This window comes from Bombus pyrosoma, linkage group LG15, assembly GCF_014825855.1.
Source record: "Bombus pyrosoma isolate SC7728 linkage group LG15, ASM1482585v1, whole genome shotgun sequence".
In the NCBI taxonomy this organism is placed as follows: Eukaryota; Metazoa; Arthropoda; class Insecta; order Hymenoptera; family Apidae; genus Bombus; species Bombus pyrosoma.
This window is the reverse complement of record NC_057784.1, coordinates 8,054,216-8,081,678: the sequence shown is the minus strand read 5'-3', so window position 1 is coordinate 8,081,678 and position 27,463 is coordinate 8,054,216. Positions and strand designations below refer to the sequence as shown.

At 40.3% G+C, this 27,463-nt stretch overlaps 1 protein-coding gene and 1 long non-coding RNA gene across 6 annotated transcripts in view; one reads left to right on the top strand and one right to left on the bottom strand.

Moving 5' to 3' along the window:
* Nucleotides 1-27,463, bottom strand: part of LOC122575939 (sodium-coupled monocarboxylate transporter 1) — a 37,193-nt gene that overhangs the window by 7,743 nt on the left and 1,987 nt on the right. For 4 of the 5 annotated variants that reach the window (XM_043745470.1, XM_043745468.1, XM_043745472.1 and 1 more), the window contains one exon: nt 274-680. In XM_043745470.1, the coding sequence (XP_043601405.1) occupies nt 274-632 (359 nt within the window). In that variant the 5' untranslated portion in view covers nt 633-680. Of the gene's footprint in view, nt 1-273; nt 681-6,377; nt 6,453-27,463 lie in introns of all 5 variants that reach the window. The other variant, XM_043745471.1, reaches the window with a different exon arrangement.
* Nucleotides 648-27,463, top strand: LOC122575943. The gene is made up of 3 exons (XR_006319595.1): nt 648-1,182; nt 6,426-21,522; nt 21,607-27,463. It is a non-coding gene; the product is annotated as an uncharacterized LOC122575943 (long non-coding RNA).

Sequence of the window (27,463 nt, the reverse complement as noted above, 5' to 3'; positions counted from 1 at the left end):
AAAGCTGATGCTACGCTTGGTATTCCGTTTAGACGGCAGAATCTATTAACTTCCTCGGTCATCGATTATTTCGATATATTTTCGAAATATGAAATTTACATGAAACAAGTACATCGGTTGCTTGCTCGCGGCATCAAATTTTCCATCCGACAAAGGAAGAGATGTTTTCTTTCGCGAGAATTCGAATTTGCAAGATACAATATCCAAGCTAGCGTTTCTCAACGTATATTCTCACGAATATCGCGAAATAACACGATTCTCGCAGATAATTACCTCATATCTAGATACTGATAGACTGACGTGATGCCGAGGCTGTAGTAAACAGGGACAAAGATGAAGCACACGATGGGATACGCGAGCAGCATACCATAGATGGTCTCCCACATAGCGCTACCTCTGTAATACAGCTCTGACGGATAGCCGAGGAAAGATCGGACACCAAGGGTGCCACGGGCGATGGATAACATCATGGCGCCCATCGAGACGTTTCCGGTGGCGAATACATAGTCCGCTTTGGTGGTTTCCTTTCGACGGCCACGAAACTTGCCCCATAGCGGAATGACAAACGCGGCGATGATACAGCCGACGAACACCAGATAGTCGATCACCATGGACGACGCGCCGATCGTCATCCTGGGCTCTCCTGCGGGGCCGTTTCTTCCTTTACTATCGAGTCCTTTCTGGTAGCGGAAAATAAGAGCGTGTCAATGCTATCGACGTAGATCGAGCTTATCTTGAACGACCTCGTGTTTGAATCTACTCGCGGAACAGTCTCGAGTAAGAGTTTAGTTATGTTTACAGGTGTCGCGCTCAATTCCCTTCGACACCTTGATCAGTGAATGCCGAGAGCTCGAAACGATCGTTGCGTGACAAAACGATTCGCGTCGCGTTCACGTGTTTCTCAAGCTAAAATTTTCGAACGTTTTACGACGTGGTCGTAAACGTACACGTGTTGCGTGTTCGTGACAAGTGTCGCGATGCTTCGCAAGTCTATATCGAGTAGAGATAGAAGATTGATGTGATCCGATGCGATCGGAACGGCAGCGCGTACTCTGACTGAACGCAGTCCGTAGACCACTTCACGTTATTATGTTCGGAACGAGGAGCGAGATAGAGCTATCCGCAGCGATAGAGCGACGAACATGGACTCGAGACTATCTTCCGGCAAGTGCGAGGAAAGGGGTAAGGTTAACAGAGTGGAAGGGACTAGTAAGACACTGCTAAAGCTTTTTCTTATCTTCTATCGCTTTATTGTTTATCGGCGTTTGCACACCGCATTAGGCTCCTCGTTTGTTCACTCACGTTATTTGTTTACCGCTTCGACGCGTAATGATTCTTCTGAATTTAATAATCCTATCCGTAATTCTGTCTAAACGACTGTTTAACGCTGATGTAAATCAACTAGCAATCGTTTGTGCCACGTGAGCCAGGTGTTCGGATTCCTTGCGTTTGGAAGACCGAGAACAACGAGAGCTTAGAAACTTGCTTATTTAAGAGCTTGTAGTAGCATTTCGTGCAAAATAATTCAGTAAATCTCACTTTGTTTGCAGTTACTTAGAAATTAAAGGCAGATGTGGTGTTATCGTGTACTATTCCAAATTGTATGTGCAATAGTATAGGGATTATTAGAATAACTGGTCTTTGATAATCAGGATTTAAGCAGGAAGTGAAAATTATCGAATTTGGAGCTTTCCTCTCGTTAAAGCAAACATTTTGTTTATGATATTTGTATTCTTACAGATTCATTAATTATCGAGCACATAACTATCTTTGATATATTTAGTCAAGGAAAACTTTATATGTACGTATATCGTGACGCATCGATCACAAAAAAGAAATAGAATCACTTAACTTTTCAAGATAAGAAATTATCATTAGAATATTTATATCGCATACGCGAATACTGAAAATACTGAACCAAATAGAAAGGAAGAGTCAACAGCAAGAGTCAATCTTGAAGAATATTTAGTGTCTTGAAAAAATCACTTTCTTTGATCTAATCTACTTTCCTATTTTACTACAAATTTGTATATTCTTTCACGTTATTACACTTACGTCATTCTTATCCTTGTAGAAAAAATTACAATCTCATTATCAGAATCGTGTCACCTTGAATCGATCGTTATTGAGAAAAAAATTTCCTTGACGGGCAAGCGAAAGGTTTCTCTGCGTTAATTTTTTTTTTTTTTTTTAAATTTTATCGAATATATTCCATACAGTTTAGAGACGCGTAATTCGAGTTATCGACCCTTGTCACGGCTCTACAAACTCGCCATTGTCTCGTTGATTTTCGGAAATCAGGAAATATTCCATTGGACGTTGTTCCATCGACATACCTGCGTACACTCGCGAATATCCTCGAGCCTCGATTCTCGTTTCCGCAGTTACAATGCGAAATCAATTGCAAGCTATTTATCGTGCTGCGTTTAACCCATTTCGCCCGAGCAATCGAACGATCGGCTGCTCCGAGCCACGTTCCTCGCGAGAATATTTCGTATGCGGATCAGGAATTCTTTAACCGGAATTGTTTCTTCGTTTAAAACAAATGGGACAGTACGAATTTCTTTATTGAGTTATAGTAACGTCGCTTGCTCTCTGCAGACTTGATAAACAAACGTGAATCAATTGCAGAAATTACTTGGAGAGAGATAAATTAAAAGATTGAGATTCTTTTCTTATGTAACTTATCTCTGGTAAAGAATACGCACGTTTACGCAGATTACGTTTCTGCGGATAACAGAGAAACGGAGTTATCATGCATTTTAATCCGTAATTAAAAATTAGAATCCCGGATGTTTTCTACTTATATCGACACGATTATTCTCCTTCTATAAATTACGTGCGAGAACTTTCGTTCGTACGAACGTAATTCGCTTTAGGGTTATCAAAGATCTCGTTGAATTTTTGCGCATTCTCCTATCGCCTCTACCCCAAGCGTTTTCTAGCGATCAAGCTCGCCGAAACTTTACGAATTATGTAAATAACGATAGAGGCGTGCATAGATATAACGCAACTGGAATCATCTGCTCCAGTTCAGCTGATACGTCGGCCTCGGTGTCATAAATAAGGCAATAAATACCGCTGCTGGCATGTGACACACGAGCCACTTGTTTTCTGCGTGCCTATCGAAACTCGTTCGCTCGTGACAATTAATCCAACAGCGATGGACGAATCATCGAATAACCGTACAACACGAAACGAACATAGAGAACTAGATGCATCATCCTCTAGCTAATCGTATCTAACTCGGGCCAGTGACCCTGCAGCTTTCTAAACCCTAACCTCGGTTTTTTCCGATCTACCTCAACTTCAAATTGAGTTGCGTTTGGTCTTGAAATCCCTTGCTTCTCTCTCTCTCTTTCTCTCTTTCTCTCTCTTTACTCCACTCTACTCGATTCTTTTCGAAGGAAAGATTTCTTCGGCTTTAATCGCTCAGTTTGAAGCCACGTCGCTACTCGTCGACGCGCCCCGGTGAAATCACAAGGGAAGGAACGAGCTACTTGTACGGTCGAGCCAAGTGGCGCAGCCACCGTGAAACGCACGGCGCCGCAGTCAATTTCATTCGCTCGTCCTTGTCGTCTGCAGGTATCAAGAGAGCCACCGCCTTCCTTCCCTATACCAAGATCAGACGGCTGCCTTCTACTTAGATACGTGACACCCAGCCATGCTGCGGCGCCGACACCGCGGAAATTTCCCTGAAAAACTCTAATCTGTCGACGTCTGACTCGTCCCATTCGTTTCCCCTTCGCTCTCTGTCGCCAAACTACTGTGCACGAATGGAGACGAACGTGTGAAGGGAACCAGACGAACACTTATCAGTATGTCTTTAGGTAGCTAAGAAATTCAGGTCGAGGACGTAATTAATTTCGTGAGGTGTTGATTGTATCTGAAAGTGTGTCTAAGCGTTCTTGGTAGCACACGAGCGACAGTTTCTAGAATAAAAATAATTTCTAAAATAGAGATGGTATATATACATATTTCTTTTTATATGTATATATATATATATATATATGTTCTTGGAATTATTTTATCGATTTGTAAATATAAATTCCGCGACTGACAATTCGGGAGATTCATGCGAATGTCAATTGCATAATTCATCGAGGGATTTCTGCGATATTCTTTTTTTGATAAATGTTGCGTCAGCGTGACAGATGTAATTACACGTGAGTCAATTGGAATCTTCGGTCGACGTACAATGGCTTGTCACGTGAATATTGAATAACATAATTGATCATCACGCCATCAAGGGTCTTCGCCGATTCGCATTCGATCAGTTCGCTTCTCTTCGCTTAAGATGCGGAAATGATACATAATCATCGCGTTTACACGACTACATACGGTACTGAAATATGTCATAGTCCCCAGAAACCCAGCATTTTTTTTCACAACTTTCTCATCTTCCATCGTACGGAGCGTTGTTCCCGTATCGCCATGCGTTACTTGACGCGCGTTCGAGAACAATGCGGGTCGCATAATGCAAAGGAAACGTCAAATGTTGACGAAAGACTCGGTGACAGTAGTGTTTTTAGCCAATGGCTATACTAACGCTGGAAGCTTTTTCGTACCGTGCACTTTGAAACAATGAGCCCGTGACGTTTCCTCTGTATACGCATTTCTATCTGCCAGTGTCCCATTCCGTTCCATGGCCTTCGACGCCTTGTCTAGAATCTCACCCCGAACATTTTGTCCGCACGTAAAAACCTCTTACATTCTACGTAAAAACCAAGGAAACTTTACGCTTCCTCTGATAAAGTAGCATTTCGTGCCGTATATTTTTCTCTCAGTAGAACGAGGGATTTTTTTTTTTTTATAATCCACTGCATTCAGGAAATCTCGAGAGTACGTTTGAAATCTGGAGAATCTTAATCCCTGCCATGGAAAGCATCTTGCGAGCCGCGCTTCCTTGGAGCTGAATCCCAATCCATTTCCCTCTTTCACGGAAATCAGATTTATAAATTCAGGAGCAAGGTGTGGCTCGCTTAAAACGTAGGTCGAAGCTGGACAAGGAATTAACCGTGACCGGTGAAATCGCGGTAATTACGACGAAAAGTTCTCGATGTTTGATCGTGCACGTGAGATATCAGGAAAATCCCAAAGACGTCACAGTGTTGCGGATCTTTGGAACGGAAGCTAATTGTAAAATCGATTTGCAAGGAACAAAGGCGGATAACATCATTCCTATCGTCAACTTCAGCGAACGGAGAGGGTGGATGTCTGTTTTATGGAAGCGAGATGACAGCTGGAAACAGTGATAAATTTCTCTTATTTCGTAAACAGTGATAGTGGCAACATTTAACAAGCTTTTCGTGAAGAAAGGCACGTAAGACTCAAACGCCAGCATGTGATTGCCGGTTATTTCGCAACGCGCGATTAACCGAGAACTTACGAGACACTGCCCAATTTATCAACGACGGTATACTCAGAGAAGAATTTCGTTTACCCAGCACGTTTCAAAATCTTTTTGGACGCTCGACGATCGTGAATGGCATCGTTCGAATTACGAGGAGCGGTACTTAATTAGATCGTTAGAGAGAATCGTTAACGAAGAAATTTTCCACAGTTCCTTATCGATGGTGTCAAGAGTCATGGGCAAACAACGTTAGAAAGATTACACTTGTTACGTGGTTTTTATTCGGTATAAGCACCGAAAAAACCAGTAGAAAAATTTCCCTTGTGGTTATCACGAATGGCAACTTCGCGTAGATTTAACGATCTCAATTTAGTTGATTGCTCGTTATCAACAGCCGCCGGCTAGTATGATTAATTCGTTGGTAGAAGAAACTACTTACGTGGAGGGGAGAGCACGTGCTTCGAGTTCACGGAAGCTGATCGATCACGAGAACGGTTGTCACGAGACAAACAATTGGTAGACCGCGAATTAAATCGACGTCTCGATGCTAGTCGGCTCTCGGAGAGCGGCAAATCCATTGCGACCTATCGGGGCCGGGGAGCGGATGCAAATTTATTCGCGACGCGTGATTCCGATCAGCCGGGGCCAATGAAATTTTTATCGGGCCGACCGAGACGGATCGCTGCTTTTGGAACTTTTGTTCTTTTCGAAATTTCTCCAACAACGAAGAATGCGTTGAAAATCCAACCGCTTCGAAGTATCGCACACTTTTGTTCAAAATCTATTTCTAAAGAAATTTTAGGTTCGAACTCGATCGACCGACGCAAGTTTTTTTTTTTTTACCTCCTACTCGATGAACCAGCCATCGATCGAAGTATTTCCTATTCCTTTAAATAGCTGATCGACCGAAAATCGTTTAACGGCATTACGACGTTTTTCTGGAATTTTTCACGGGAAAATTGCTTTCGCCGAACGATGATCGACGGTTCCGGCGCGATAGGAAAAGCTGCACCTCGCTGCCTACCGATAAATTCGACGCGATACAGCTACACGGTGTCTTTTTCTTTTTCAGCCTCCACTTCGTGTGCACTTCGCCGACCTGTAACAACAAGGACCTTCTACTTTGCTGATATCGATGCACTTCGTGGATTTATGAACGATCTACAAAGTAATTGTGCAGCGAAGCGGTAACGCCATGGTTGATGAAAGCTGGGACTTTTTCGAAGAGACAAAGTTGAAGCGTGAATTTCACAAGAAAGGAATCCCTCAGCATTATCCGTCGATCGTTAACGCCATGACGATCGTTTAGTTTTACGCCAACAATGGATAAAATATGATTTTTGTTATTTGTAGGAAAATTTAACGACTTTAAATGTTTCTCGCTAGACATCATAATGTTAATGACCATTGCTATTATTGTACCAGAAGACTCGACAAATGTTAGAGGAACGACGAAGAGTCTCGATCGATTTCAATGGCATGTAAAGTTTCGCAAGAGTTATTATGAAAATTCTATTGCAATATGCGAGAACGACGAACGAAAGAAGAATAAATTGAATGATAAAAGAGTTTACTGGAAGCATCCATGAATCAATTATACGACCGAGGCATTTGATACAATTCTATAACGTTTCGCTTTTGGACATTCGTTTCCCAGCTATTACGGCTGGCCGAACGTTGCGGTTCAATCGTAAATGGCGATTGCTTGCAAATTTAATTGAAGTTTTCATCGAGCGCAGCTTTTCAAATTATTGCGTTTCTATAGTGTCATATATGGAGGGAGAGAGATGGAGAATAAAAAAAGGAAAGGAAGAAAGGATCTCCGCTGTAAATACGATAGCTTGGGTCTTTTCGTCGCGATTCGATTCTCGAGGAATCGTATTCAACGAGACGAATATAATGAACCGTGACAACCCGAAATAACATTGCGTAAAAAGCAATCCTCCGAGACGGTCGATCTGTTTCTTTTATCCCGTCTGCTCTGTTCAGCAGCAACGCGAACGAACAGAAACTTGTGACGTACGAGTCGCGATACAAATTCGCGTCTCATGAAACTTTCATTACCGATTGATTTCTCGCTTGGTAGCCGCTTTACAAATCGAGTATTAAAATCCGCTCTGGAACAGTCGCGTTTTCACTGACAGACAAATATATCCCTTCTATCCGTTCCTTTTAACATCGTCGAAACAGAGATTTCCGCATTCGCCAAGGATTTCCCAAGAGGTTAATCGTTTTTCGATTAGTACGGTGACTACTTGCGAATCGTCGTACGTGAAAAGACTGCTTAATTAACGATTATTCGGAGGAGATTTCGAGTTCGACGATGGTTTCGGCGACTCCATAGAAAAATTCTCGCATGACGAGCATCAGCGATAACGGTATTGTAATTGGTAGCCGGAGATTAACGATAAACCATATCAGCTGCTCCGGCCTTTACCAGCACGGATTGTATGCATATTGCATGAGCTTCGGTCTTTTATTATTTTCCTTGCTTTTTTCGTTACTCTTTTAATACACGTTGGTGGTCGTGATCTCGCGAGTTGAACCTGCGAGAGCATAATCAAACTGCTTTGAAAGAAAAAAAAAAAAGAAAAGAAAAAAGAAAAAGTAAAGACAAAAGCCTCGCAACAGGAGAACTATTTTAAGAGTTATATCGATCAGTTTTCATCTTGATGTGTTTATAGGAAAACTAAGCGAGCTGAAATTTTCGAGCTCGATGAATTACACGAGTATTTCGCTTTTAGACGAAACAAGAAGGAAAGGAAGAAAAGATTTAGGATAACGATGAAAATGGAATCATCGCCGGGTGCAAACGCGTACCGAAATCGAAGCTTTCTACGAGTTTCTAAAATTCTACGAAAGCCTTTAAACTTTGTGCAACGTTCGAAACGATAATAACCTATAATTGAAATAATTGAAACTAGGGATCCAGAACGACAGTCAAAATTGTCCCTTAATTGCGTCCTCGCTTAGCTCTGAAAGAAAAAGAAAGGAAAGAATAGGAAACAATTTCCTCTAGTTCTTAGAGAACGATAAATCTTCGACGGCGTAACTTAAAGCATTTCCCTGTAATTCTCAAATCGGCGCTCTTAAATGTTCTCAACTCGTCGGCCGAATTTCCTGCCGGATTTCGGCTAGCAGTTTGTCCAGCGATCGTTCTAGGAAAGTTTCCAAGCTCGCGATAACTCGCGTTCGACGAACGAAAAACACTCGAGAACGGGATAGCGTGGCGTCTGCTCGATTCGAAGGCGATGTCGGAAACAGGACAGGGATTTTTCTTGCGAGGACGCGTGCATCGTCGCGTTCGTTCTGTTTCTGTGCGTCACGAGACGCGGTTGGATCGGCGCCAAATCGCGGCGACGTCGCACAGATCGGGAAACTGCGCTTGTCGCCGCGATTCGACAGCTTCTCGACTCTCGACGAATTCCTAACGCAAATAGGATCGGCGTTCTTATTCGTTTCGTAGATTTCGGCCATCCGGTTGAACGGTCGCTTGCCTGTTTGCTTTAAGGTAACGATGTTTGCTCGAAATATTTAATATATACAGTGCTTCTCTTATTGATTTTGCAGAATATTTGATTGGTAATATTATTATCGTGGTTAGATTATTTTTACTACGCATGGATGAAAATATAGATAGTCTGTAATATATACAGGCACATTGAAGTACCTTCTTGAGCCATCGTATAAGAATAACAAAAATATGTATATTCTAGAACGTAATCTGAGAAGATTAACTTTTCTTGTAAAAAGCTTTGCATACATCGGACGTATATATAAAAATTTGATACTCTTACTTAATAAAGGGTCTTACATTGGCGAGTACAGCTTATCGTTAGTAATATCTTGGCATGCTTTGGAATAATTTTTTGGCATATGAAACAGGTAGCGAGCGTCATATTTTTCGAATAGGATTTACTTGAATTTTAACTTTTGAATGCGTTTGCTTTGAACTTCGCATTGGAAATTTGCATACGGACTTTGCAATGAGATTTGCATATGAAAACTGGGATGGGGATTATATTAAAACTATTGCTTTTAAAAAATCATGCCGAAAATCGATTGACGTACGGTCGATGAAAATATCTATCAGGAAATACGCTTTTTTGTAACCATTTTCATTAAAGCGTCATGCGAATAATACCGATCAAGCTCGTAAGGTCTTCTCGTCTCTCAGACTTGTTTACTTGATTGACGCAGTAGAGGCATACGTATTTAACAGAGATACATTAAGTGTCTTGAACAGCGTAGTATTTAATGATTAATTTTCTTGGAAAGAAGTAGACTTATCCTTAAGTAAGAACGCATTAGTACCTTGTTACAAAGAAAATTCATCTTCAGAGATATTTCTTCCGAAGTATCGTAGCTTGCAGCTTCACTAACAATAAAGTAGATAGAAAATAAAAAGAGAGAGAAATAGAACATGAGCCAAAAGCTGGGATAAGAATTAGAGTAAGTTGGAAGACTAGAACAATAGAGTGATGTATCCTGGCGGGACCTGTAGCCTGTACTTTGAAACTTCTCGTACAAAATATAGTGGTAACATAGAAAACGCGGGGGAAAAATAAAATTTGCGGACAGCGCTCTCTAAAGTGCCATCTAAGCGAGACGAGGTTTCCCTGTTGAAGCTCCAGTCTCTTCTTCCTTTCCTTTCTTTCTTTATTCGAAACCTCGCTCTTGACGTCACACTGATGTATCTTTATTTTTACACGAGCACTACATGATGCAAGTCCAACGTTTCGGTGTTACGTTTATAATACGCGATAAGAGGCGATGATATATGAACGTGGATCGCACAGACCTCGCTTAAAATGTATATTACTGGCGCGAAGGACTGGAATTACATACCTATATCCCGTATCCCGCAGAATGATGTAAATCGAATCTTAAAGCTAACAGAATCGTCGTGGAAGAATAAGAATCGTACTTGCGTGAGAACAACGGTAAACGATCTTCCAAAAAATATTCATAGTTCGAGACAATTTCGATAATTCAGACTCGAGATATTTAGGACATATTTTCGGAGTAAGACGCGAACGAAAGAAAGAAAGGCAAATTACATCGATAAGAATGGATTAGGGAGAGAGTCTAGGGGAAAGCTTCATTGCACCGTGTCGTAAAATTCAATGTTTGATATTTAAACAGGCGTTCGCGTATTACCATTAATGTGATAAATTGGCCTTAAATCACTTTAGGTACACACGAGCGACGATGTTGTTACCATTAAACACGAAAGATCTATCGAGAATCACGCAATTATTCTACTATCTTGCGTAAAAAAGGATCTCCTCGTGACTCACGAGAGTATTACGAGCCTCTCAAAACACCCGGGAAAAACAAACGAATGTTATTAACTTATTACCGTGTTACTAATAAGACTTTAAGTATGGGCGTAATGCCGATAAGATGAGAAACGTCTCTCGCGAAATTGCAGCTGGCCTGTTCTTCAACTGATTTCAAGGAACGAGAGAACGAAAAGAAGAGGATGCAATGTACACTCTGCGCTAAAAATACATATTTGTTTAAACGAATCTGTTGCGTGTTCATTAAATACGTCGCTGTACGCAAATACTTTTTCATTAAACGTTTCGAGAAACGTTTTACGTTACGAAAACATGCATCGATGTCAGTAACTGTGACGTTGGTAAAAATTCTTGAACTAGAGAGAAAAACATTCGTGAAATATGCCGCATAATTCGTCTGTCAGAAGTCGATCGCCCGACCCCCAGCAAACACAGATCTGTCTTAATTAGCAACTTCATTAACGACGATAAGGACATTATTCGACTCAGTGCTCGCATCATCTGTGGCAGATCCAGATCTTGCGTCACTCCCACTATTATCAATCATAGAATTCGAGTTCTCTTTTCAACGTTAATCGAGAGCGAAGAGGGATAAGCAATCTATGCCGCGATAAATACCAATCTTCCATTTAACGAGAATATTCGTGTTAAACGATAGCGAAATTTATCCATATCTTTCTTTTCTACAGTTGAAACCTTTCTCGAGAGTATCAATTAGAAAGTTGCGAGAAGTCGCATCGACCAGCGCCTGCGTCGCCTGCATCCGAGTGTAATAAATAACACACCCATTGCTTCGCTTGACCGGTTAATGAATGATAATGCAAAACGAATGATTTCTATAAAACGAAAAAAGAAATGAAAAAAGAGGTGATGTCACTGCGACTGTTTAGAACAACGATGAATAGGTGATAAATGTCTGTGCACGGTGTTAGCTGCCAGAATGCAAAGTTTATTTTTGTCGATTAGGCAACTGAAATGCAATAACAGTTGTTCCTTTCATAAAGTATTTTTGGATATGATACTTGACAACGAGCGACGTTTATTTCTCACGAATGTCTCATGAGTGTTTATTTCTTTATATGAGCGAATAACGAAGTTTAATCAGCTCGGTACTTGGAAGCGAGCTACATCTCGATATTTGTTACTTATTAATCGACTCGTTATCTTTTTCTTGGGGAATGAATCGCGCGTAATTTACGGACAAGAAAATATAACAACCCCGTGCAAGAGATTCGATTATATCTTGAAAATTGCCCCTCGTGTTTACATACATCGTCGCGGATTGCCCAAATACTCGAGGAACAAGTAAGAGAATCCTACGCGATCAAAGCGTCATTGAACGTCGATGCGAGGTGAATTTGCAAATTGAAGCTCTGCTCGCGAGCCACTGCAGTTCAAAAGACATCCTCATCGATAATTTCATTATATTGTCAAAATCGAGAAATCGTCACGGCTCGATGGTGTCTGCATTTGAGCACGTTTGCCACCCCACTTCTGGATGAGTTGATCCTCACGGTGCACCACGGTACGTCATTGCGCATTGCTGCGCCATCGTTACACTTGGCTATCCTCCAGATGCATCGGGGACCGATGGCGAGCGCCAAGGGCCAGAGAAGTTCGACTCCTGGTCGATTCTGGAGTCGCGACGTGATTTAAATTTTCGCCGAAGTCGATCGAACTCGTTCCACGAGACTTTAGATCTCCCCAGATTCGTTAGAGTATTCTCTTTGCTGCACTTGCACTCTGATTAACTTTACTCGGTCTGATTAAAGACCGTATAATCCCCTGTGTTCCGTGAAAGATTTTCGCATTGGTTTCGGCAATCGTTCTTGTCGTGCAACTTTATAAATTATGCGCGGCTGCTTTTTCGTTCATTTTGATGATTAATCTAGCCCACTGCAAGGACAATTAATTTATCATCGTCGGGACCGTTGCGGATTATTTGTTCAACTGAATACAAGTATGTGGAAGTTACGTTTTGCTGCGTTTTATTTGAGTCGGGTCGTTTTATCGATCTCTCTCGATTTATTATTAGCTTGACCCGCTAATTATAAATTATAACGGAAATTCACGAACAACGTGGAGTACTTTTATTACAGAAAGTTAACCACACTTCGTTTGTCAATTTCGATCTAACTAACGAGTCACGATTAAATTTAATTTAAACATAAGCTAAATTACCACATGTGCGTATCTACATACAGCAAGTCTGTATCGCGGAATGAAATCTAAAATCACATTTTAAAAAAGTTTCCGTTTGAATTGTTGTATGTCAATATGGATTCAGTTTTTTTTTTTATCAAAATTTTTTGCTAGCTCTAAGCGCAAAATATATATCGAGAGAATTCCATCCAATAGTTTCAACGGTTACATCGGCGAAAATTTTTCGATCGTTTATGGTGACAGAATCGATGCCCTGACACCTGACGCGTGACGACAGTTGCGTCCAATGCGATCATCAATCGGCCAACGATCGTCGCCAGAACTCGACACGTTTTCACATTTGATGAATCAACACATCGCGAACGGGTTCGCTGTTTTTACTCGGATAGTGCGATAATCTGGAGTGCAATCGTGATCACGAATCGCGATGATTAATCACGTTTTATATCTTTCTCAGAAAATTGCCTTAATGTTCCTCGTATCTTGTATCTATATTCATATAATAGACTCGACATTTACGTTTAGTTAAATCGTTATTTGTTCAAAAGCGATTCGAGAGATTTACACAACTGTCACGAACTTTGCGGCAGTTTGTTTGATCCAAGTTTCGAATAATTAGAGTCATTATAGCGAATCGATACGTGCGATACGTACACGGAGTCTTCCAGAGACCGTAAACGGTGACACGTTGGAGTTTGAAAATAATTCTCTAATTGCTAAGTATGCAAATATTTGCTACGAAACAGGCGTTTCTTTGCGATTCTCACGAGGTAAATTTTTGGTTGCACGTTCTTGTTTATCAGAATTTTTCGCCCCACGTGCCAATTGAACTTTATCTATCATCATTTTTTATCGCAAGTCACGTGAAGCTCCACGTTTTAGTAAGACAGCGACATTTACAACGTATGACGTTAATTTCAATTTGCAATTTAAGGTTAACTGATAACTGATTATACTACTTTCTTACTCAACATCACGTGAATCGAAGCGGCTGGTTCTTGCATAGAAAATCCTGAAACAACTTGGAAAAAATTGGAAATACCGTGAATTACTTTTAGCAAGTTCTAGCAAGTTTTAGTAACGCGAAACATCTGTGAGGGGCAGATAAAGGAAAACGATCCGGGCAACGTGGATGATCTAAGTTTTTAAAAGTACTTTTCATCCTGCTATCAAGATCATTCTTAAACATTCTAAAAAAAGAAAAAAAAAAGAATATAAACACGATAAGAATGTACATACATTATTAGCAAATTTTGGCGTAATTAAGAAGAATTATGTTCACGTGATGGTTTAAGAGAATTACGTCGGTTTCCCTGACGCCTCAGTTTGAGGAAAGTCGTGATGGAAGGAGAAATGGCCGTCAGTGGAAAGTTCCCGTAGCGCACAAACCAAGCACATTAGCGGTTTAATATTATGCAAGTTTGACGTATTATGCTAGACTGGTAATCACGGTGTTTAACCGATTTATCCGCCAGCAAACACGCGTTGATTCATGATACCGTCAACAATTAGTTCTCACAGGCAGCAATAAATTTCACGTGTGCTGGTAAACAGACATGGGCTGGTAAACGAAGTCAAATAAAACGCTGCCAGTACGACAGAACTTTCTCTCGTTCTCTCTCTCTCTCTCTCTCTGTCTATCTTTTCGTTCAAATACCACGTCTGCAAACAGTGTCAAAAGTGCAAACTCGCTCATAAAGAAACAGCCTGTTTACCTGGGAATAATAGTCTTTTTCGTAGTTGTAATCGGTTTCGTAACTCTTTGGATCGTATGCATCCTTTTTTCGAGCGTCGCTGTTTTCGACAGAGAGAAAGAAAAAAAAGACAGCTCGATGTTAATCAAACGAGAATCCACAGATGCAAAGTTTCTTTTTCACCTTGTTACTCTTTTTTCGTTCGTGGCCAAAAGTAGATTTATTTGAAAGCAGCGGCGCGTCGCGTCGTTTCGCCGGTTCGTTTGAAATCCCCTTACCGTTTGCCGCTTCAAAGCGAAGTGCTGCTGTCGTCAAACTTCTTCGAATGCGATTTTCTTTAAACCACCGGTTCTCATGTAACGGCAGTACGCTCGTAGTCCTTATCCTTTCGATGGTTGAAAGGTACTAATTTCATTAGAAGAACTTCCCTACTATTAAAGAGACACGAAAACTTGTCTCTTCCTAATATCTCGCGCAGTTTATCCAATTCTTCTTCCTTTTCTTTTTCTCTTTTTTTTTTATACCATCTCGTCACTGCTTGTCTCTGTACGGATAGACAATACGCACATTGTCAATCCTTGAAAGAAAAACAATTCGTGGATTCGTACTATTCATCATTTGACGAATACTGTAAACAGTGATCTATCAGTGAACAACGACAAGTGTTACGTGAACGTTCCAATCGGAAAATAATGAACGATTAATAGACGCACAAAACAAACTGTTGCAGTAACTTATTGCAGTCGAGCCTCTTTGAAAAACAATGACGGTTCAGGAAAAAACAAGACTCTGTTAAGACTGCGTGTTTACTCGACGAAATTCTATTATACACTTTGGCATTTTCTGGAGACGAAGTAAGCAATTAATGAATATGAAATACGCGAAGGGAGGAAGCTCAGCCCCCAAGTACCGCTCGCATCATTTAGCGACAGATCATGAGGTGACCGCGCCTAATAATAGCTCGTAGTCAACAAAATAATAAAACTCGGTTTACGGAAAGATAGGAAAGGTATGCTAATTTCAAAAACTACGCATCGTTCGGTCTTCCCTGGTTATAAACGACCATCGATCATTCAATGGCAGTTATTTCTAAAGACCCGATAGTTTTATGATTCTATTGTTACGCTACGGCACAAATCGTTGTCGCGTATTGTCAGGATTTCCGTTAGAAATTCGCTGATGCAGCTGCTGCGAGTCGTTTACTGGATCGAGTTCTCAAAGTAGATGCACCATTAGTAATCGGTTGCAGAGCTAACGAGTAGTTGGAGGTAAGTTGCAAACGCGTCGACGTATACACGCTCGTACGTAGGGATTCCGTGGAAGTTACCGGTGATCTAATCATCGGCGCCCATCGTATCAGGAGCCATTAAATCTCTCTACCAGTCAAGCCGCTGAGTTATGTTAATTACACATTCGATCATAGAGAAAGCGGAAGACAAGATAGAATCTTGAACGTAAAAAGAATAGTTATGACTATGACGAGATTCAGATATTTACACAAATTTGTATCTTTGAAAATGCAAATAAAACAAAATTGGAATCTAGGCAGAGATTTCTTTCATGTGTTAAATATCATAAGCAGTGTACTTTGGATATTCGATATTTCTTTGGTTTCATTACCTTTAGCTATAATGCATGATTTTTGATATAACGTGCAATTTTACACTCTCAAATTTCCATAAATGTATAAAAATCTGCTATCTAATTATAATAAAAGAACACCAGAAGGAAAAAGATGTCGAAAGAACCTTGTATTTTTTACCTACAATTGGTAATATCATAATAATAAAGAACATCGACTAACTGACAATGATTGAGAGGAAGAAGAAAAACAAGAAGGTAAAAAATTGTTACGAGCATGATTATGCGCAATTTTCGTAAAATTTGCGCCAGGAGAGCTATTGCTCGTTATTTTACGCGAGAAGATACGAGAAGATAGACAAAGGAGGTCGATGGATGTTCGACGCGCGTTACCGTGATTTTCTCAGCGATCTGCAAGATCTTCAGCAAAGGGCATTTTTCTGCATTATAGTTATTTCGGGAGTAAATTGTCCGGATTGATAAAAATGGGCCGCGGTTTGTACACGGCGAGTACTCTCGCGTTGGCGCCAAGAGTCGACAACCGCAAAAGAATATAAAGAACCGAGGCGAAACTGGACGATGATATACGCGTTCCCGTGGCTAACGACGATTCTCTCTGATTTATGTTCGCTTTGCAACCTGGCTTGCGATGACGAACCTGTATCGTTAACGAGAGCTTCTCCGTTTCTTCCTTCTCAAGTATGGTATACGGAATGGAAGAAGTTTCAAACAAAGCCATTTCTGTTTATATAGTACGTTAGATGGCCTACTCTCGCTGATAAAAGATAAATTTATGGCATTTGGTTAGGAATAAAGGAGATTTAGAGGCGAAGGTGTCTAGATGCGTATTTCACGGCCAATTTTTCCACGACTTTTCCTTCATCGCATTTCCATTCGATACTTCTTTCTTGCTATCTCAAACAACGATTATACCTGTGCAACGTAAGAAGAATAATGTGCATTGCATAACTTTGCCTTGAACGAAAGAAATATGTATTGAACTCCAGACGCGAAACTTTCCGGAGATGATGTAACTCACACCTGTCTACGAACCATTCAAACATATTCTCGTTTTTTTCTTTTTATACGCTTGTTAGCCGGTGAGGAACAATGGCCGTTTAATTATCAACCGAAATAGAAGATTCTAGAGTCTCGAGACGGGCGATCGACGAGTTTCGATCTCTCCTCCACGGTTCTAAATTGAACGGACCTTCGTCTATTTGAAATCCCCTGGCCGAAAGTTTCGGAGCTTTCGTTTAATGTGCTAATTCCGGCCGGGTTTGTTTGGATGGCTCGCGTCTTTAAGGTAGTCGGTTCATCTGCATTTCAGATCCCACGGAACACCTGAACGAATATTAAACTCGACCACTTCGTTTTACATTACCAGTCGTGCAATATTCTTATATAGACATTAGCATTAACCGATATTACCTGTGTGATTCTTTATTACACTTCGATATTTTTTTTTTTTTTGCCGGAGAAGAGAAATGGAAAATGGTTGGAATAGCAAGATCTTATAAAAGAGATCGAAGTCAAATGATGCGTTCCGTTGAAGAATGCAATCTCGACTTTTCTCCGTCGCTTCACATAACGATTACATGGTAATGGCGCGTTCACGAGCCATCTACCGAAACCCACCTGCTAACTCCATCAAAGGATCAAAAATCGGTCAAGAAAAGAAATCTCTTCGATTTCGTTTCTTCCATCTCTAAATACTTTGTTCAAACTGTGATAAAACCCTTGTGCCTGTGGTTCTACCTATATCGCGGACTTACCAAATTAAATAGAAAATTTATAAATTTCACTGCAAGCTTCGCCCGCCGTTCCATCTATGTTTCTTTACAAACGAATATCCACAACGACCGAATAAGTCGAAATAGTAAATACGATAGAACCTTTGCTCGAACGATTACCAGTATTTTTATACGATAAAAATAAACCAGTTGATTCACCATTAGCCTGGATAACGTGCGCGCGCGACGTTTAAAACGTTTCAGCTTGGCAAGGAGATAAGACCGACCGTGGTTTCAGAACCACGACAGTACTCTTTCCGTCTTTGAAAAGGAACGTTCAACGAAGGATATCACGTGAGCATGGAACTCACGAACTCCATTCGGCCGAATCGAAAAGCGCCGTTGCACGCGGTATTAACTTCAAAATTAGCGAGTTCCTCGTGAAATAGCCGGCCCCGCTACCAGATCTAATCAACCTCAGCCTGAGAAGCCCGGTGTGCCACGCTATAATTTGTGGAGAAGCGTGAAATAAGTCGCGGCCGAGCCGTTATCGTCGACGAATCGAACGGCACCGCTTCGAATTCGCCGCGGTGCTCCTCGAAATTCCGCCGAATCCCGTTACATTTTCTTGGAGACGATCGATTGGTTATTGCGGACCTTGTTTTCCGTGAAATTAAGCCCTTTGTACTTTTGTTCGCTCGCCTTTAGAAACCTGATTCATTTTCGATGGAAGTAGTTACGGTTTATAGCTCAGACAAATATCCTCCAGTTTTTATATTCCAAGCAGCAGAGAATGATAATAGAGAAATTAATTTACAAGACAAATTCGATAAACGATAATTACGACCCTCGGAATTTTTTCATTCTGAAATATTTATTCTATCCTACGCGAACTAAAGATGCGATAAAAAATGATCCAAATTATTTTTCAATACTTCCTTCTTTATCTTCTAATCTGATGCATTTCGACCGCAGTTTCTTCCGTTCGTGAGATCTTATAAAAGTGATTTGATGTCCTTGAGCGAGCAATATCTCTGGCTCCGGCTATAGTGGGAACCAACCGCGGATATTGGACGCGAAAAGAAGCCTGATCGAACGCAAAGGGGGGGGGGCAAAAACTGGGAAATTACATCAATTGAATTGCCGGGCGGAACACGTTTAAATGGAACAGTGTGACAGATATTGTTGGCAGGGTTACAAATTCCAGCTACGGGGTCAGAATTAATCAAATCTGTTCTGCAAAGTCGAGCAAGGAGGAAATGTTAAAACGTTCGAACCAATTAACTACGAACACGTGACTATTGCTCAATATTTCCCTGTACGGTTTAATCTTTCGGAGATTAGACTTCCGAATTAACGAACACGTACGTCGAGAAGTTCCAGGCAGGCACAGAGATATACCGAATTAAATCTGAGAGGAAAAAAGAAAAAGGTGAAACTTCGCTTTCAAACTATCTCTCGATTCACCTTTCGAATTCCTCTTTGAAAGTTCGATCATGTAATTACCTCGTCGCAACTTGTAAGTTACCATCTAATTAATGAATGAAACAGGCGTTAGCGAAGCCACCCGGCGTCAACGCAGTAGCAACTGTTTCGAAGTTTCCTGAAGCTGACACGTTATCGCGTAAGTTTACCCGAATAACATACCGCAAACCGAGGTCACGTCGTGATAGTCGCAGGATTGATAAAACCATCAATTTGGTTCGCGATGACACCCTTAATCATATCCACGTTCGACACTTTCTCCATTCCGTTATCGATGCTGCCTCTCTACAGGTCCGTGATATTATAGGAATAAAAATATTCTTTCTTTGCGAGATACGTAATCTAACATGTTGCTTTTCATCGTTGCTGTCGCTCTTACAAAACTCGCTGGACACAGCTGTAAAATAGACGCTTTTAGAGAAGTTAAACCTTGTTACGGCCGCTCGTCAGCAGCCATTCAACAGCTGACGCCTCGTTTCTTCTTCTTTTTTGCGTCGTGTTTTCGTTGCTCGTATAAGAATCTCTTCCGTGTCATGAAACGACTTCCGATCGATGGTAAAACAAGCCAGTGATTCTCGGTGCTTAATGCCAGTCCAGACGCTTGATTGTATCGGAGATCCCTAAAACTTGTTTAGTATCGTCTCTGGGGTAAGCTTATTGAAGCTTCTCCTGTCCTTTATCTTTCGCGATGGAAAGAGGTCTGTGAAGATACTTCGAAGAATCAGACATTCTTAATTATCTTCTGGTAAAAGCAGTATCGGGAGAATTAACCATTCGTATTCAGGAAAAATTATTCGATACGATCGTTCACCCATTCAAGCACTCTTTCGCAATAATACGTTTTAATATTGAATATTATGTTTCGAAAAGAAAAAGATTATAATTATTTCCGAAGCTTTTCATTCATACGCGTTAGCATTGTTCCCCTTTCCATTTTAGATCGGTAAAATTAAATAAGAAATCGTACCTTGTCACGTCACTGGTGAAATAATATAAATTGCAATATTTCAAAACGAGGATTCGCAAATATTTTAAAAGAAATTACAACTATTTTCTCAACTCTAAACACAAGTTATCCAACTATCTAATTACTTCCAGCGTTACGCTTACTCTTTGGTTGCAACAATATCGTATAATTCATCACTGTCTGTCAGGTGCAGAATATTCTTCGAAAAGCTGGAAATATTTGACACGGACTGAAATCAAATAGAATCTTCGTACGAAAGAATTCAAGGGAAGACCAGGCGCGAAACTAATCACGTTGCAATCACGCGAGCGGAAAAAAAAACAAAAGAGACGACAGCGGGAGTTGCGAGGATTGCGCAACGCGCACGACCAAATGCGCTCGTCTCGTACCGGCGTTAACCGTGTAATTGCACTTTTGTCTGGGTACAAGGTTATCGTTGTTCCTTCGTTTCCCTGATTCACGATTTCACATCGATCGAACAACCCCCTCTTACTAGCTTGTTTCGCTTTTTCAACCATTGAAACGAATTAAATGTATAGGCACAGCACGAGGAGAAAGGGGAAATATTCTTCTTGTAATAAATAAATAGCAACCGCGATATTCACGTCATCTTCTGTTCTCGTTGATGAATCGTCGTACTGGGGAACAGGCAATTTCGCTTTCAACAAAACTGCGGTAGACGTGACGTTTGTCTTGAAATGGAGGCTAGGTGTCTGTCGTAGAGGGTTAGGTAGAACTGTGTGCAGAATATGAATGACCCGAGCAGACTAATTAGAATAAGGTGGTATTGACTAGCAACCACGCGCGCGTAGAGTTTGCGGTGAGTTACGATACGGGCTGTAGAACTTGGGAAAATGTGGTGTGCGTGAAACGGTGATAACTGTAGAACTATGTAAAATATTGTTGCGTACGTGGATATAATAGACTGTTAGATTATTGCGAGCAAACAGCATAGTAGATAAGTAGTTTTCGAATTATCGATACTTAGAGGTAATAGAATAAGAGTTGTAGCTAGTTTGATTCACGAGAAAGTTAGGTAAATCGGATAAGGAAATCTACAAAAGCACGATGTGAAAAGCAGAAAAGCTTTCTGTTCTTGAACAATAGATGCTCCGTTTGCGATGATAGATGTACTATTCTGTGTTCTAATTGTAGAACTTTTCACCCGTAGACTGTCTGACGATTAATTTTTAATTTGTAGAGTCGTCGGTGACTAATTTTCGATTCGCGGTAATTGCTGTTCGTATGTATTATTCCGTGTTCTAACTGTATAACTTTACATTTCTAGAATGTTTCATGATTAATTTTTCTTTTGTTGAATCTACAGTGATTGACGACAACGTAAACAATCGGCCACTCAAACGAATTTACGATGTCTTCACTTTAAATAAATTGAGATATCCGGTCAAGACTCGAAAGACCTCGACAACGTAGGTAGATTTTGGGGATCCAATTACGGCGAGGCGATATTTTCAGAGAAATTGGGAATGCTGGCGCAATTAGCAGATGAGAGGTGCACGGACGTGGAATTCAGGTGTCCACACACGATATGCTTTCTAAAATCGAGGAAAATACGGTGTTTGTCTTGCAGTGTTTGTGTTCCGAAGGTAATTTCAAGTGTTTGGCGTGTGAGGAAACGTGGAAACACGATGAACATGGATAACTCTAGGTGACCAAGTGGAACGTGACAAGGACAGTGAAAATTTCGGAGTAAATTACAACGGAGAAGCTTGGAATTCAGATGGTCCGCGACACAACGAGAATCTTTCGACGACTGTTTCATTAATTAACGTGTATATAGTTTTGCTAGTTGGATCGTTGATAAATAACCCGTGAACGAGGTTAAACGTTCGATGAGAGAAGAAATGTGACTCGATTCGATGGCGTAAACGTTTCAGCACTTTTAACTAAAGAGTTAAATCTGAAACTAACCAGATATGAAAAACAAAAGATTCGTTTTACAAGACGAGCGTACACTTTACCCTCTGGAATTTGTTTTTTGTTCAACTTAATTAAACTTCTTAATGGTATTCTAAGTCCGTTGATATCTGAAACTTTCATTTAATTTACGTCCATTCTTGTTTGCGCGATTAAACGTCTTCACTCGACAACCAGAAAGACGAGGGTTCTATGAGATACGTTTCTCGGATCATGTTCGATTCCGCTTATCAGCAAGCAGATAGAGGTTTCGCGATGAAAAGAGGTCACTTCAAGCGATTTCATGCATATTTAGGTCTATCTTCTACTCAATCCTTTTAGGTATATATTCTACTGTACGAAACTATAAAAAAACATCGCGCTCATTCATCATTCGATCCGACGATAATTTTAACTGACCGTATTTCCGTTTGCGTAACCAACTATCTATCATTATGACTATGTGCTCCTCGAATCGCGACTGTTGGCAGTAGAAAACAACAAAAGAATCATCGGTTATTCGTCGACGTGACTACTTATACCATTGCTGTATTGTTTGAATTATGAATCGATTCTCCGGTGGAATATGTAATCGTAAAAGACAGCAAATTGCACGAAAAGACATACGAAATATCTTTAATCTTTTTCATTCAGACGTAGTTTAATTCTTCGTTCATTAACTCGGTGATTAAATTCAAGGTTTAGGATGACGTTAATTCTATATTAATTTTAATATTTCAAGGTACACGTTCCATGAATTTCTTTCGGGATCCTTGTTGTCATTCTTATAATTGATGTTTGATTTCTTTTGAAATTCGATATCCAAAGAATTTACACGAATCGATCGCATAAGAATGTTCTTGTAAAAAAAAGAAGATATTTTTTAATTTTATAAACTGAATACGTTTATAAGAGAACTGAATGAATCGTACCAGCGCAGCTGGCTTTCCAAATGCGGGGAATTGAAACAAACGTTTAATTTCGTCCTGATAACATCGACATCGAATAACCAGGCATATTCTACACCATGATGTTTCTACATGACTGTGGGGCCAGACCGCTCCGTAAAAATATATCTTATAATAATTGCAATTTATTCCTCTTTATTCGATCTATTTTACTTGTTTGTTTTCAATTTCAGGTTACATACATATTTACCCAACAGTTTTAGTCTGGAAACATTTCCGAAACGAATCAAACGTATGATACATTCGCTCACAGAACAAGAGAATCGATTCGAGTAGTCGGTCGAACGAGAACAACACGAAGAAAGAATTTAACAGTTTCCGTAATTTCCTTTGCCTGCCACGTGAACGAAGAGATTCATGAGTCACGGCACGTACGCTCGACTTGCGATTTCGATATCCCGTTACAAGTGCAAATATTTGTCTGTAAACGCTTCCCGCTGGCTGGCCGTTGCTGTTTCTGCTTTGTGCTCGCTACATTTCAAACGCGAGATTTGTCGACCCGTTGACCCTCCAGACCAGTCAAGAATCCATTTGTTGTCGGATATATCTACTACAAAAAAGAAGTGGTGCGACAAACTTCACGTTTTTCGACAAATCTGTCAAAGCGAGATCACTTTATCCTCGTAAATTTAAAAGGTCTTTACATTCGCAACTTCGTGAACAGTTTTTAAACTGACAATGAGAATTATTCAGTTCTGCAATTATTTCGAGAATGCAAGTGCCCCCAGGAGAAAAGTGGCGAAACATCGTCACGATAAAAGTGTTTTCGTAACTCTCTCGTTAAATGTCAGTATACAAGTTTCATTAAACGTCGCCGGTGTTCTAAACGACGAACAACTGTGAATGTTTTTTAATAAACAACCGTCCGGCAGCCACCTCGAAGGCAGTGGTCCGGTTGGAAAACTTGACGCGGCTCATGTTCTTTTCAAACGGGGGCAAGAAACGAACCGGACTTTTTACGTCGTGTTCCAATTAAGGAGCTAAGTAATGCTCCGGCTACGACAAGACTTTGTAAGAAGTACGGGAACGCGACTTAGCGCGAATTAAGTGAGTGTGACACGCGGACCTGCCAACCTGCAGCGATTAATCACCAACATCGTGAAAGAGGCGAGTGGAAACCGGGACAAAGGAATTCGTTTCTTTCATAAAGATTCGAGAAAGCTTGGGGAGAAATTATCAGACGATCGAAGGGAGTTCGTGCGACTTCCTGCCCCTGAATCGCCATCTTTGCGAACGTGTTTCGTGAAAATTAATTATGTGAGAGCAGACACGCGAGAGGACAAAAATAAGTTAAAAGTCATCGCGGTGTAAGCGATGAATTTAAGAATTTGGATTTAATAATATTTAAGAGCGTTCTTTTATCAAGTATCGTAAGGGTTTCATTTTTATAGAATACGAAAGAATACACAGAGTATGCATGTAATATGCAAAGGTATAAAACTCATCCAAATATAGTGCTCATTAAAAAAGCAATTTTCGATCTAACTTCCATTCTTTTAAATTACCTTCAAAAAGCTACGAATTTGCATAAATATCTGCAGTCTACTGATAAAGCTTTCCTGTGGATGTGCGTGTGTGTATTAACGAATACTGTAGAATACAATACAAGAAATTCTTCGTTTACTTCCTTTCTTCTACTTCTAATACACGATTCAATGAAAAAGTAAATATCATACAATTTGACGAGGAAGCGTAAAAATTTTCTACAACGAGACGAAATTCCCGCGGAAAAGGGAAAACATGGAGATAAGAAAATCGTTTGGCATAATACGTTTTAGTTGCGGCGCCGCGATGCGATTGCGGCGAATTTTATAACGTAGCGGAAATTTTTATAATGCAAATCCGGACCACGTAGGTCGTTGGAAGAGTCTTCGTTTCTCGCCGAAAAAGAAACAGAAAAGGGTGAAGAAGGAGGGCGAGGCTGTGAACGACGGCCGCGCATTAGGGACTTTCTGATGGCGTCAGATGCTCGTTGCCTCTCGTTTTTATAGGCGATTATCGCAGAAGTTTTGGGGGAGGGCGCGCCTTTTGCTCAGCCGCCGTGTTGGAACCGAACTTGCCCGAACCTCGTGAGAAAAAAGCTGCTTCAGAAAGTACGGGTATTAAAGAGACTGTGTTTCTTTCGAACTAAATCCTAACGAGAAATCTTTGAGTATCTCGAATTCGTCTAATCTTTGCGAACATGGGTCCCGGTAAAAATCCATCAAGACGCACGAGTAAATTACGAACAGAAAAATAAAGTTTATAACGAAGAAATCTAAATGGAAAAATATCCAATGAACGTCCAGGAACAAGATGTGCAAATATACCGGCGATTAAAAAATAAAACTAGAATCAAAGGAATTCAAATGAAAGCTCCATGAAAATTCTATTTAGTGCGAGGAGGAAAATGAGATTTATCCTTACGTTCTACGAAAAGTTATTCGAAGCTTCAAAAATGTATCGCTATGAATTTACAGAACTTTGAAAAATGGGGAAAAATGTTAAAAGACCAAGAATTGATCATTTTGACTACCGTGCGTTACTTTTACCTGATACGAGAATCGAAATATAAACAAAATGCATCACTCGCTTCGAATAAGTTGCAAATAGAAATAATTTATAACAACCACGTTAACAGTGCTCAAAATCAACAACAGCCAGCAGAAATCAGCCAACGTTCAAACATCATTGTGGTAGTCGTTCACGATGATCTCGACCGAGCTCCTTTCGATAGTCACAAACTACTCATCGCGTTTGGCAAGAACGACGAGTCCGATTCTTCCCATGGGACCAACAGATGGGATCTCGACAGCAGGAAGTTGGTTTCCTTGCAAACCTGTTCCTACGATAGAGGTTTAATGCATCTTCGAAGAGCAATAGACAAGCGAGGGCAAGGCGAAGGCTCGTGCAAACCGCTATATCGATGACTATTTTTACACTCGACGTGCAGGTCCGCTTGGCGACGATCTTGAACCTCGATTGTTCGCCACGTCGATCTCCTACGACATCTTTTACGCGGTATTTTGTTTCACGATGACATTTTCACTCTTAGAAGAATTTTCTTTTCGTGGAGTTTTCATATAGCACTATATGAAACTATAGTTACTATATCATATCGAAGAATGTTCCTCTGTTTACATGGTCAATCAAGTCATTCGATTTGAATGCCATTGGAAATATCTGAAGTTGGTTAAATCAGCGAACACAATATAAAATGAGGATATAAGATATTTCACACGGCAATGCATACGGAGCATACGGAGTAAGGGATACGAGCTGTAATAAACGTAACAGGAGAAAGCACGAATTATTGTCATCTATAATACTTTAGTAATTAGTAAACTGTACTATTACAGTTCAGTCTCGCTTCTCAATTTTATTGAGATATAAAACTGAATTTACTATAATTAAATAAAAACACATTACATTAAATCGAGAATATTCGCATGAAACTTCACTTTGTTCCGGGAATTTCTATCCATATGATTCTTAGGAAAATCCGAACTTTACAGTAAGGAGTAAACTTTCTCGATGAGAGTAGTTACTCGTGGCGTTAAATATATTCCTTTAGTAACACGGGTCACGTCGTTGAAATTGAAATGAATGGCGAACGGTTCTAAAACTTATATTTTGCCCTTTCTGCATACTGTGTTTCCTTGATCTAAATATAAACGTGGCTCGACAGGGATGAGAACGAAAGCTTGGCGAGAACGTAAGCTCCGCGAAAACGAAAGATTCGAGGAACTGTAAAACGAAGGTGGCTCTTCCATGGGATATGCATTCTTTGTGGAACGATCTCGCAATAGAAAATCACGCGATTGGAATAATCGGCGTGGCCTCAAATTGATGCGTTCTCCACTGGCTAATGGCTAATATCCGAGCGTTTCCTCCCGGAATTCGTGTCTACCAATCGAACGAATCTGCGAGTATAATGAGATCCGTGGGTTCGTTCGTTTCGTGTCGAGAAGACGATTCAACAGAGGATTGCGCACGTTTGAAAATGGTTGATCTAATACGGAAGAATTTTAAGCAAAGCGGATAATTACTTGATTATTTAGAAAAAAGAATTGCAAGCTTGAAAGAGAATTGAATAAGATTACAGATGTATTGAACAAGATGATGATGAGATTTGTTAAAAGATTAAATAGCACAATTCTTTAATTACAAAGAATGGAAAAGTTTCTTAAAGAATTTTAAGGACAAATAAAGTAAAAGTACGTGACTTGAGCGAGTAAAATTTGTACAATATGAGAATTCGGAGGGCAATTCTCAATGAATTAACGCTTGTTCCTTAAAGATTCTAAGAAATATCTTACA